Source organism: Heterodontus francisci, chromosome 11, assembly GCF_036365525.1.
Source record: "Heterodontus francisci isolate sHetFra1 chromosome 11, sHetFra1.hap1, whole genome shotgun sequence".
NCBI lineage: Eukaryota > Metazoa > Chordata > Chondrichthyes > Heterodontiformes > Heterodontidae > Heterodontus > Heterodontus francisci.
The window spans coordinates 65,284,697-65,298,010 of NC_090381.1; the positions used below are offsets into that span (position 1 = coordinate 65,284,697).

At 44.7% G+C, this 13,314-nt stretch overlaps 1 protein-coding gene across 3 annotated transcripts in view; it reads left to right on the plus strand.

Annotated features, from left to right (window-relative positions):
• The window catches only part of ccdc150 (coiled-coil domain containing 150), a 137,840-nt gene that overhangs the window by 57,428 nt on the left and 67,098 nt on the right, over window positions 1–13,314 (plus strand). For all 3 annotated transcript variants that reach the window (XM_068042223.1, XM_068042225.1, XM_068042224.1), the window contains exons 15-16: window positions 5,868–5,975; window positions 6,993–7,055. In XM_068042223.1, the coding sequence (XP_067898324.1) occupies window positions 5,868–5,975; window positions 6,993–7,055 (171 nt within the window). The remainder of the gene's footprint in view (window positions 1–5,867; window positions 5,976–6,992; window positions 7,056–13,314) is intronic.

Below are 13,314 nucleotides of genomic sequence, written 5' to 3' on the forward strand. Positions count from 1 at the left end.
GCCCCTGAAGGGGTGGGGGAGTAAGGTGGTTATTGAGGATGGTGGGGGGGGGGGGGGGTTATTGGCGCAGGGGGGCCTTTAGTGCCAAGGGCCCTCCGTGGGCCACAGACTGCCCAAGCAGGGGGGGGCCCCTGCCTGGTGTTACTGCACATCTCCCCATGTGGCAGAGGGCCCCCCTAATGCTGCTGGTAAAATGCCAGCGGCAGCGAGAAGAGGCCCTTAAGTAGCCTGTGGGCAGGAAGGCTGTCCTTGGTCTTCCCTGCTTCTGACAAAATTGAATGGCATCGAGAAAGCAACAGGCACTCCAACCCTGCCTTCCCTCGCCATATTTTGGGCCCTGTCCCCTCCCTGCCCATCCCTATAGTCTGGTCAAATTCAGCCCCAATGTGTTTAGAAAAGATGAGGAAGGCAAAAAGGGAAGTGGAGTGGTAGTACAGATTAGGGAAGACATTATAGTGTTGGAAAGGGAGGATGTCCTTGAGGGGGCAAAGACAGCATCTTTTGGTTAGAGTTGACAAGCAAGAATGTTATGATCAGGCTACCGGGGTTATTCAATAGACCTCCAAATAGTGCAAGAGAGATCGAGGAGCAAATTTGCAGGGATATCACAGAGATGTGCAAGAACTACAGAGAGGTGATATAGAGGGACTTTAACATTATCCAGGTTTATATTTAGGTAATTAGAGTAAAGGGAAAGGGGAGGACAAACTTCTGAAATGTGCTCAGGAGAATTTCCTTGATTATGTTCTTGGTCCACTTAGAAAGGAGGCATTGCTAGATCTTGTGCTGGAGAATGAGGTGGGCTAAGTGGATCAAGTGTCTGAGGGGGAACACATGGGTAAGAGTGACTTTGTATCATAAGGTTTAGATTAGTAATGAAGAAGAGCAAGAAACAATTTAAAATAGAACATCTAAATTGGAAGAGGGGTAACTTCAATGGGATGAGAGGCAATCTAGCCAAAGTAAAATGGAAGCAAAGACTGACAGGAAAACCTGTAGGAACAATGGTTAATCTTTAAGGAAGAGATGCTTCAGTTTCAGGGCAAATGGTAGGGAAAATCAAAAACAGGGCTCCCTGGATGGTGACAGAGATAGAGAATATGATGAAACAAAAAAAGCTGTATGATGCATGTCAGGTGAATTCTTCAAACGAGAACCAGGCCAAATACAGTAAGTTGAGAGGTGAAGTGAAGAGGAAAATAAGACTGACAGAGAATATGAGAATAGAAAGGTGTCAAGCCAACTTGCTTTGTTGAATGATAATTTTCTTTAATCCACTGACTAGAGATCTGAATTTATATTTTTTAAAGAAATTTAAGAAGGAACAGATAACAAGTGACTTTGCTAGACTAGCATAAGATGGCCACCAAATTTGCAACACTGTAACCTACATTGCAAGGCCTGTGAGAAGGGAGACGAAAAGTCTGCTCATCCCAACAAGAACCAAGACCCAGGAAGTTTAAGGGAACTGCTTGTTCTTTTTCTTTTAGCAAGAAGAAATACTGCTAACGACCATGCTTGAATCACTGAGTGACTATCATGTGACGAGCCCCTCCCCATCTGTGGTTTTTAAGCTTGTGCTGCTCTGCAGCAGCAAGGAAAAGCATATGGACTCTGACACGTGCAGGCCCACGTGTCAGTCCCTTTCTCTCCATTCCAGCTTGCAAGCTACAAACCCCCTCTGTAACTCCAGTTACAATCAGATACCCCGTTGGAGGAAACAATCCACATCACTGTCTCCAAGAGACCCACTGAATCCATCATCTATCTCTTCAAACTAAAAGCTTCAGGAATACTGAATTCAGCTGGAAGCCAGCCGAATCACCAAACTCCATAGATTGTATACTTTTTTCTTTCCATGGACACTAACTCAAGCAATCTACCTTTCCCCACTCTAACCTATTTGTGTGTGTAAACCTCTAATGTGTGTGTGAATGAAAGTTAGCGTGCACTTTATTACTTTAATTAGTTAGGTTTAACTTCAATAAAGTTAACCTCGTTCTTTGTTAAACTCGAAAACCTGTCCGATTGGTTCTTGTAATGATCATAGCAAGTGAGTAATTAAACACCTACTGAATTGGCCAGTGCATCCACTTCAAAAAAAGAATTAAGCCTGTGTGATCAAACAAGGAGAGGAAAAGAGGGAAGCCCTTCAACCCCTCCTCACCTGACTGTAACAAAGGCAGTTAACATAAAAGGGAACTCAAAAATCTCCTCCCGTCATTTAAATAGTAAGCGAATAGTAGGAGGCAGGGTAGGTCCTATTAGGAACAAAGAAGGTATTCTATGATTAAAGGTGCAGGCAAGGCTAGAATACTTGATTTATTTATTGATACAGCACTGAAACAGGCCCTTCGGCCCACCGTGTCTGTGCCGACCAACAACCACCCATTTATACTAATCCTACATTAATCCCATTTTCCCTACCACATCCCCACCATTCTCCTACCACCTACCTACACTAGGGGAAATTTACAATGGCCAATTTACCTATCAACCTGCAAGTCTTTGGTTGTGGGAGGGAACCGGACCACCCGGTGGAAACCCACGCGGTCACAGGCAGGACCCAGAACTGAACCCGTGTCACTGGAGCTGTGAGGCTGCGGTGCTAGCCACTGTGCCGCCCCACAGTACTTAATGATTACTTTGTATTGCTGTTTACTAAGGAAGATGATGCTGACAAAATATCTTAGTAGTAGAGGTGGTAGAGGTAATGGATGGGCTGAAAATTGATGGGCAGGATGCCATGGAAGGGCATAGAGTGGATACGTCACCTGGTCCAGATGGCTTGCATCCTGTGTTGCTAAAGGAAGTGGGGGTTTAGATAAGGTAGACCGTTCGTTGATGGTACAGGGACGAGGGGACATAGATTTAAGGTTTTGGGCAAGAGCTGCAGGTGGATGTGAGGAAGAACTGTTCGCGCCGCAAGTGGTGATGACTTGGAACTTGCTGTCTACGAGGGTGGTGGAGCAGAGATGATCAATAATTTCAAAAGGATGGGAACTTGAGGGAAATAAACTTGCATGGCTATGAGGATAGAGTGGAGAAATGGTGCTGACTGGATTGCTCTGCAGAGAGCTGGCATGAACCCAAAGGGCCGAATGGCCTCTTTTTGTGCAGTAATGACTCTGATTCATTACAACAGTGACTACACTTCAAAAGTGCTTCATTGGTTGTAAAGTGCTTTGCAATGTCCTATTGTGAAAGGCATCTGAAAATGCAAGTCTTCCTTTCTTCCTTCTGTTTTGTTTGCCCCAACACTTATGACTTATTCTGTGAAATGTAGAAATGACAGCATCACAGGCTTATTGGAATAATAGTAACAGCCATTTACACTGATGTTAATGACTGAAGTAGAAAACACCATTGTAAGAGGTCAAAACTAATTATCCAATTAAAAGTAAGCAACAGTTTTAAGTTTACGATAATGTTCAAACACATGGGTAATTAGATAACACCTAATGTTATAAATTGTTATATAGGATAAGAATTAGGAGGATTAGAGGATATAAATTTGACTTAAAGATTTAACTCGAATATGAAAACTTTATGTTCTGCATCTATATATCTCTATTAACCCTATTATTTATTTGTAACCAATAGAACAGTTAATTGCAGAGAAAATTGCTGATGTTGAAATGTCTATTAAAACAGTAAAAGCTAAATGATGAAATAGCTCTCTTGTTAGAGGTAGCAGTGTTCCAAGATCGATATGATCATATTTGACCTCAAAGCAATACAACTTTACATCCAGCATAGAAATAATACAATTGTTTAATAAGAGGAAGAAATAATGTTGATGACAGCAGATTTGCATCTCAATATAAAGTTAATAGAATCATAGAAATTTACAGCATGGAATGAGGCCATTCAGCCCATCGTGTTTGCACTGGCGTAGCCATCCAGCCTAAACTCACTTTCCAGCTCTTTGTCCTTAGCCTTGTAGGTTACAGCTCTTCAAGTGCATATCCAAGTACTTTCAACTGTTATGAGGGTTTCTAGCTCTATCATCCTTTCAGGCATGAGTTCCAGATCCATACCATCCTCAAGGTAAAAAAACTTACCCTCTAATCCTCCGAATTCTTACCCTAAATCTATGCCCCCTTGTTATGAACCCTTCAACCAAGGGGTATAGGGCCATCCTATCCACTCTATCTAGACAACTTATAATTTTGCGCACTTCAGTTAGGTCTCCCCTCAGCCTACTCTGTTCCAAAGAAGACAGCCCTAGCCTATCCAATCTGTCCTCCATAAATAAAATTCTCCAGTTCAGGCAACATCCTCATAAATCTCCTCTATACCCTCGAGTGCAATCATATCTTTCCTATGTGCGGTGGCCAAAACTGGATGCAGTATTCCAGCTGTGGCCTGACTAGTGTTTTATTCAGTTCCAGCATAACTACCCAGCTCCTATATGGTATGTCTTGGCTAATAAAGGCAAGTATGTCGTAATCTTTCATGCATACCTTATCTACCTATTCAGCCATGCACTCCAAAGTCCCTCCGTTTCTCTACACTTTTCAGTATCCTACCATTTATTGTGTATTCCATTGCCTTATTAGCCTTCCCCAAATGTATTACATCACACTTCTTCAGACTGAAAATCATTTCAGACTGTTTCACCCACCTGACTAGTCCATTGATCTCTTCTTGCGGTCTACAACTTTCTTCTTCATTATTAACCACATGGCCAATTTTTGTATCATCTGAACACTTCTTAATCATGTCCCCTACATTCAAGAGCAAATCATTGATACATGCCACAAAAAGCAACGAACGTCATACTGAGCCCTGTGGAACCCCACCGGAAACAGCCTTACGGTCACAAAAACACCCATCGACCATTCCCCTTTACTTCCTGCCTCTGAGCCAATTTTGTATCCAACTTGCCACTTTGCCTTGAATCCCATCGGCTTCACTTTCGTGACCAGTCTGCGATGTGGGACCTTTTCAAAAGCTTTGCTAAAATCCAGTCTATATCAAATGCACTACCCTCATCAACCCTCCTTGATACCAGCTCAAAAAATTCGATCACGTTAGACGTGGCCTTCCCTCAACAAGTCTGCGCTGACTGTCTTTGTTAATCCATGACTTTCGAAATGAAGATTTAGTCTGTCCCTCAGAATTTTTTCCAATAATTTTCCCACCGCTGAGCTTCGGCTGACTGGCCTGTAATTACTTGGTCTATCCCTTCCTCTCTTTTTAAAAAAATGCTACAACGTTAGCTGTTCTCCAGTCCTCTGGCAGCACATCTGTAGCCAGAGAGGATTGGAAAATGATGGTCGGAGCCTCTGCTGTTTCTTCTCTTGCTTCCCTTAATAGCCTAGGATACATTTTGTCCGGGCCTGGGGATTTATCCACTTTCAAAGATGTTAATCCCCTTAATACTTACTCTCTCACTATGTTAATTTCATCTAATATTTCACACTCCCCTTCTCCGATTGCAATGTCTGTATCATTCCTTTCCCCTTAGTAAACCGATGCAAAGTATTTATTAAGAACCATACCAATGTCCTTCGCCTCCACACAGATATTACCCTAATAGGCCCTACTCTTTCTTTAGTTATCCTCTTGCTCTTTATGTATTTATAAAACAAAATTGGGATTATGCCTTTGAGAATTTATCATGATCAGATCACTAAGAAATCTTTTTCCAGGGTCTTCTTACTCTAAGTACTTAAGTACTAAGTACACTCGTCATTTTAAAATCCATTTATGTACAGTTTTTATATTCGCTTGACATTTTTAATTGATTTCCTCAAATTTCTGTAGCATGTGTTTGATATAGTTTTTTTGTGAATAATGTTTCAGTTTCAGCATTATGTGAACAGATCATTGTCGTGGCCTTCATCTTTTGTTGTTTATAGGCCAGAGTGGAGCAATTACAGGAAGAACTGCAGTGCATGTTGAATGCCAACTCTGAAAATGTTCAGTTACGAAAATTTAACACAGTGCTGGAGACTAAATACACGCAGGTGAAACACATTGAAACATTTGTGAGGCAAATACACTTGAGATAAGTTTGAATGATGAATTTTGAAAATTAACAAAGAAATTGCTGGGGGCACATGTTCTTACGGTAATATTTTTGACCACTTCCAACTGCAGGAGGCGGTATTTAATTGTCATTGTATTCGCGATCAATACATCAGCCAGTAGTTTCGGCACCACAGCTCACGGAGAACGCCATCGTGAGAGTGTTAGTGCAGGCATTACGAGCCTGTGCTGGAAGTACGCAGAATAGGCAGATCGTGGCTTCAGTCTAACGCTGATTTGATGCCGCACTGCCGTTTTGTGCTTGCCCCTCTAGTTAACACCATCTCTTAAACACACAGTTCCACCTATGACGGGGCAGTGTGTTCAGCGTCTGCGATTCACGAAGGTGATGCTCACTGAATACTGTTACCTCCCAACCAAATATGCAGCCTCGAAGCAGGGTTAGAATGATGTTGTCAGCGGCCATGAAGGTGACCCTGGCCCTCAATTTTTTCGCGTCCAGATCCTTCCAAGCTGGAACAGGTGACATATCTAACATCTTCCAGTTGCCATTCATTGCTGCATCAGAGAAGTGCGAGAGAATCTTCATGCCAGCAAGGAGTAGGCAGAGTGTGCACGTCACTTTACTAGGATTGCGGGCTTTCCCGTGGTGCAGGGATTGTCAGTTGCACACACGTGGCTTTATAGGCGCCACATTTCAATGGTAGGAGTATTGTAACTGCAAAGGTTACCACTCACTGAATGTACAGTTGCTGTGTGACCCATCATGCTGTTGCATTCCCACTTTCCTGACAGCAGATTAAACAATCATGTATATCTCACCTGCCCATTCATTTTAGCAGGTGAAAGTGACTATATGGTTCATTAGAACATTGTGCGCTTGTGAGTTACGCCAAATTAAGTATACCAAAACACACAATTTCCTTGTTTTTTAGTTGTTTGCTTTTGCGGAGCTGATATTGATTGAGCATAATTATATTTTTTGTCTTTCGCAGATTAATGCAGAATTTAGCACATTTAAGATTAACCTACAGAGACTTGAAACTCAGTTCAGACAGGTACAATATCTGCTTTGATACAATATGCAGTGTAAATTGTATTAAAGAAATTACTTTTGCTTTAAAAGATGTAATTAATGTTAACTAATTTTTGCAAAAGTAAAAGAATAGCATCCGTATTTTAATCTTATTTTAATTTAAGGAATAGCTGTTTCATGCTTTGGGCTGTTAAACAATGGACCAAGCAATAGTTTAGTTTAGAGATACAGCACTTAAACAGGCCCTTCGGCCAACCGAGTCTGTGCCGACCATCAACCACCCATTTATACTAATCCTACACTAATCCCGTATTCCTATCACATCCCCACCTGTCCCTATATATTTCCCTACCACCTACCTATACTAGGGGCAACTTATGATGGCCAATTAACCTATCAACCTGCAAGTCTTTGGCATGTGGGAGGAAACCGGAGCACCCGGATGAAACCCACGCAGACACAGGGAGAACTTGCAAACTCCGCACAGGCAGTACCCAGAATCGAACCCGGGTCCCTGGAGCTGTGAGGCTGCAGTGCTAACCACTGCGCCCTGTGCCGCAATGTGTGGCTGCAGTAAATATTTTCTGAGTTAAAAGGTTCAGAAGTTAATAATGTGGTTTCCTGATTCATCAGAGAGTGAACTAATATGAATTTCAGATTGGAAAATGATGGAATTAAACAGGCGCTGGAATGAGACCTGGTGGCTGAGCTAGGTCCATGAGCTTTAAGATATTTTCTTGTCCAACATCTTTTTTAGATTAATAAATAAGTAAAAGTTTATTAATGCAGAATACTCCTATCTATCATTGCAGGAGTCACAGCTGCTCTGAATGAAAGCCTTTAGTCACCAACTATCGGTATTGGGGGGAGGAGGGGCGAACTCATTATGAGATAGTGTCCCAGATGTCGTGATCAACAGCAAAGCGAAAACACTCGCTGCTGACCTTGAAGAAAGTTGCCCACAAAGATCTAACGACCTCTGTGGTTTCATTTCCTCTTTTCTCACTGTTAATTTGCATCTATCTCCAAGTCAAGGTGATCTTGAGTGATTCAGAAACTGTAGTGCCATCAAGCATTTTAAGCAGCCAGTCACGTTGAAGTATTCTCTCAGACCGCAAGTAAGAAAGTACAATGCATGGATTATCTTCGCGTTTAATTAAATTTTACAGAGAGTGATAAATGATTGTGACATATACATGGAATTAAGACTGAAGCTAAAATATCATAAACTTTGAAAAAAAATGTGGAGTTTTTTTTTATCATAATAGTGAAATTTGGCATTCCATAACATAAAATTAGTTTTGCAGGGCCAGGAAAGTTTTTCAGCAGTAAGGATAAACTTAGTACACTGTTAAGAACCCCATTCAACACCTCATTCAACAAGGCTTAACTTTTTCAAAGGCTTTTACAGTGAGACGAATAGTGTAAAAGGGCAAAATTCTCATCAGTTCAGTGATTTCTAATAGATTGCAATCTGGAGGTACTTCAACAGCACACCCTATGGAGAAGGGTAGAATCATTGACAGTATTTCTGGATTTTTGTGTTTAATTGCACATGCGCCCAATCCAGAAGTTACTTTTAGCTTCAGAGGAGTAATGACAGTAATGAACCATGACAGTTTCACCTCCATTCTTACCACAAAGTCTGGGCCAGTATTTTGTATTCCATTTTTTCGACTGTGAATCCTCTTCAAAATTTGTCAGTGTCCCTTTAAAATACTCGTTAGAAATGAGACAAAACATATTACCCTGAATCTTGCGGTCAATAGTGAAGCAAGGGCACTCGCCATTGACCTCCAAGAAAACTGCCCTCAAAGATCCCGCGATCTCTGGCGGGAATTTTCCCTTTCCCCGCGGCAGGTTAAATCTGGCGCCAAATCAACGGGATGCCTGGCGTGTGCAGCAGCAGGTAGGCAGCAAATCAAATTGAAATATTCAGACACAGTAAGCCAGGAAATTAAAAGCACTTAAAACCCTTCACCTTTTAATTTAAATTTTCAGGCAGTGAAATATATGTATTATGATATTAATATAGAAGCTAAGATAAAGATAAACAGAGTTTTTAAAAATAGAGAAAACTTTAAAAATATGTGGAATTTTTAATCGGTTTGGAGAAAGTTGACTTTCCACAGATATAAAACTAGCTTTTCAGGGCCAGTGAGGGTGTTTGGCAGTAATTCTGAAGTGAGTATGCTTTTAAAACCCCAGTTACACCTTATTCAACAGTGCATTTAATATAGTTATGCAAAAGGATAAAGGTAGACCAAGAGCAGAAGTTTTAAATTGGGGAAAGGCCAATTTTACCAATCCGAGATGTGGGGCTGAATTTTCTGGAAAGGCCCAAGGTTCCGCTGCTGGGCCCGGAAGCGGGAGCCGCTGCCATTCGGGCTGGGGCGGGAGGGGCGTGCTGGAGTCTGCGATTCAGTCGCAGCTGGTCAATTAATTGCCAGAAGGCAGAAGAGCCATCCACTCAGGCAGCGTGTGTGAGAAGTGCTGGTGCCATATTTAAAGGGCTGCCTGCACTCTGTCAATTGATCAAGCCATTAAACCAGCAGATACTGAAACCCTGAAGAAGAAGGGAACATGAGGAATGGCTGAAGGAAGATCCAGGGTGGCCCTACAGTTCAGTGATGCCTCCCTGCAGGTTCTCCTCTAGGCTGCTTGGGCAAAGAGGGCCAATGAGGGTGTTTGGCAGTAATTCTGAATATGCTGTTAAAAACCCAGTTCCCGCAGGCTGGGAGGAGGAGACTGGCCCGCCAGACAAAGCAAGCTTGGATGGAGATAGCAGAGGAGGTCAGTAGCCGTTGGGTCGCCCCTCACACCTGGTTGCAGTGCCACCAACGGGTTAATGACCTCATGCAATCTGCCAAGGTGAGTGTACCACAAATTGTTTACCTTATAGATTTACAGATGACTAGTTGTGAGCGTGGGATTGGTAGAAGGGGCATCCCCATCCAGTCACAGCCAATGCCCAGGCAGCAGCTTTGCCTGTCAGAGGCATGTCAGCCTCTCTGTGAAGGGCCCTGGCCTGTCAGAGTTGACTCCTGCTTCTGAGTGGCCACACACAGGAGGTGTATCTGTGGCATCATCATGGACAGTCAGGCTGCCACCCAGCATAGGGGTTGTGTGTGCCTTTGGCGGGAGATTAACAATGGACATTTATGTCCTTTCAGGAGAAGATTGCATAATGTAAAAGCGAGGGCCAAGATGGATGGCAGCATCCCTTACCTTGCCATCCTGGCTTGATTGAGGAAGAGGCTCTGGAGCTTACAGGCCAGCATGTGGATTAGTCTATAGCAGATGGTGAGACAGGATTGGAGGCCCGAGAGTGAGTGGCCCAATGGATGGGCACAAGAGAGCCACTGGCAAACACGAGGCATAGTGCTCACTTGTCATATGGAGCTTTGCAGTAGGAGTGCATTTGAAGGACGTTACCCTCTAATCACTCTGCTCACTTACACAGGTCAAAGACAAGAGCAGGCAACTGCCGTGACCAGGGGACAGCGGTCCATCTCTGAAAAGGAGGCATAGACCTCAGACGGTGCACCATCACATCATTTTCCCCGCACCCTCCACCAGTGCAGATACTTTCACGTTGGTGGGTATCCGTTTGTGCGTAGATTTTGGATCACAACCTGGTGAGCACACCGCTGAAGCCTCCGAGTAGCACACTGAAGCTGTGACAGCCCAGGCTACTGACACTCAGAGGACTGTGGGAGGCCAGGGCAATGCTGAGCTTCAGGCTGGTGGCATGTCACTGGAGTCATCAACAAGGTGGCAGATGCTGGACCTGAAGTGTGAGGTGCAGGGACATCTGGTGGAGCTTCTAGAGGCTATGTGCAACCATGCACATGACGGAAGAGTCCATCCAGGCCATATCTCTGGCATATGCATGCTTGGCTTCCTCCATGGAGAGAGTGGTGACCCTCTTGGAGAACCATATCCCCCAGCAGACCGCTCAGTCTTTTTGACAGAGATGTACGGAGCCTGTGTGCCATCACCATCTCCATGAGCTATGTGGAGCAAAGGCTGGGTGAGAGGGGCGCAAGATGCCTGGACTCACCGCCAGGTCCTCAGATTCCTCAGGTGAGCAGGGTGGGACACGTGTGCCTTGAAAGGGTGGAGGAGTAGCTGCCAGATGCATCTGGGGGCTCCTCTCTGCGTTGGACTGAGGCTTCTCAGTGTCAGTGATACCAGTGCCTCACGTAGCCGCAATGACCAAGGTGGCTCCTGCACATGCAGGAGGCCCTTAATAAGCTGGGGCCCTCCAGACCTCAGGCAGCCAGAGGTTGACCGCCAAGGTCATTGAAAGCCACGGGTACGAAGGTCAGCAGCCTGCCTTCAATTCAGCTGACAGTGCAGGGGTAGTTCCTCATTGGAGTATACCTAACAGATTTAAGAAGATCACCTAACTATACTTGGGGTTCACGGGTTTACTTTCTGTTAATGCATGCTGCCTTGGAATTATTTTGTTTCCCAATAAATGTGGAATGTTGCAAGACAAGGGAATCCTTTCATTTTTTGTGGGCTGCTTGGGCTTTAGCTGCAAGGGTGCGATAGGAAAGACCACATCACGTGAGGTCAGTGCATTCCCCATGCTACTGTCTTAATGGGTGCAGGTAAATGGTAAGGGCAATAAAGGAAACAGCAACAGGGCTGCAGAAAGTTGTAGCTTCATTGGATTGCAGGGGCTTGTCATTAACGATCTTTTGAAATATGCCTATATTAGCATGTCGTGAGCCTCCCTTACACGTATCTCATTGCGTCTTGCCTGCAGTCCCTGGGGTTGTTCTTCACTCAGCGCCTGGTCAGCATCTTCTTCCATATCCTCATCGTTGGAGGAGGCATCGTGCTCCACGATGTCCTCATTGTTCAAAGCCTCACCCCTCTTTAGCACCAGGTTATGCAGAGAACAGCACACCACTATGATATGCGAGACCATTGCTGGGGCATACTGAAGGGCTCCGCCAGATCGAATTTGGCATCTGAACTGCATCTTCTGAAGGCCTATGGCCTGCTTGAGTTGTCCCATGGTAGATGTTGTACCTTTCCTCTGCATCAGTAGCCATATATTCAATGGATCGCCCTCATCACCCAGTATCATCCTTGAAGGTGCACGGCGGGTGTCTGAAACAATCGGGCACTTGAGCCTGCCTGAGTATGTAAGCGCGCGGCTGCTTCCTGGGAATTCTGTATATAACTGAAGGAACCGTTTGTGGTAGTTGCTGACCAGTTGTACATTGAGTGAGTGGAAGTCCTTCCTGTTGATAAAGACTATTGCCTGGTTTGTGGTAGCCTTGGCCACATGCGTGCAAACGATGACACCCTGCACCTGGGGGAGCCCAGCGATGGCCCCAAATCCAATGGTCCTTTCCGCTTTACTTTCTGGGTTGTTATGGGTGGCCTCCTTGAAGATGTCATTGGTGACCATGAGCCGCAGACTGGGAGATCCCACAAATATCACTAGAAGGTCACTGGAATGGTCCTGAGGCATAGAGGTTAAACGTTGGGTGCCCACCACTTCCCGTAGGGCTCAGCTCGTCCTTCATCATGGTGCACAGCTCTGTGACCCTCCTCGCTGGAGTTGCACTGTTGCTTCGACATTTGTGGGAAGCTGAGCCTCTGATGGTGACCCTCTCTGGTGAGTATCCTCTCCTGTGCACATGAGGTTGGTTGCGTGCCCCACTGTGCCCTCCTTTTCCATCACCCCTCTGAGGCTGAAGCTCCTGGTGGCCCTCAGGTTATTCCTGGCTCGTTGCCTGGGGCTGCAGCTCTCTCCCTCATTGATGCTCCTCCTTACTGGGGGTCTCAAAGCCAGAGTGAATGAGATCCATGGCAGATAGCTGCATTCAGTTTCCAGGACCTTTCACCCCTTCCCTCTGTTTCCCCCCACCACCTTCTCTATTCACAGAACTGCTACTTCCAAGATGGCACTCAAGTGGTTGCGTTTGTCCCCTCTCCTAGCTGCCAATGCACATACTGTGCCACCCTTCCTGCCAGGCTATGCATTCTGAATGGCTGCCATCTGGAACCAGTACTGAACTCCCGCTAATCCACTGCCTCCTTATACTAGGTGAGGCTCTGAAGCCCCATAGTTCCCATGCACTCTTTGTAAAATTTTGAAATCCCTGGTAAAATAGCAGTTAATTGCCTGTTAAATAGGCTTCTTAACCTTCCTGCCATATTTCAATACGAGGTCCTCCTGACACCTTTTGTCGCGATATTACGACGACTCCTGTCTTCCAGCCCACCACCATAGGGCTGGTAAAATTCAAACCGTG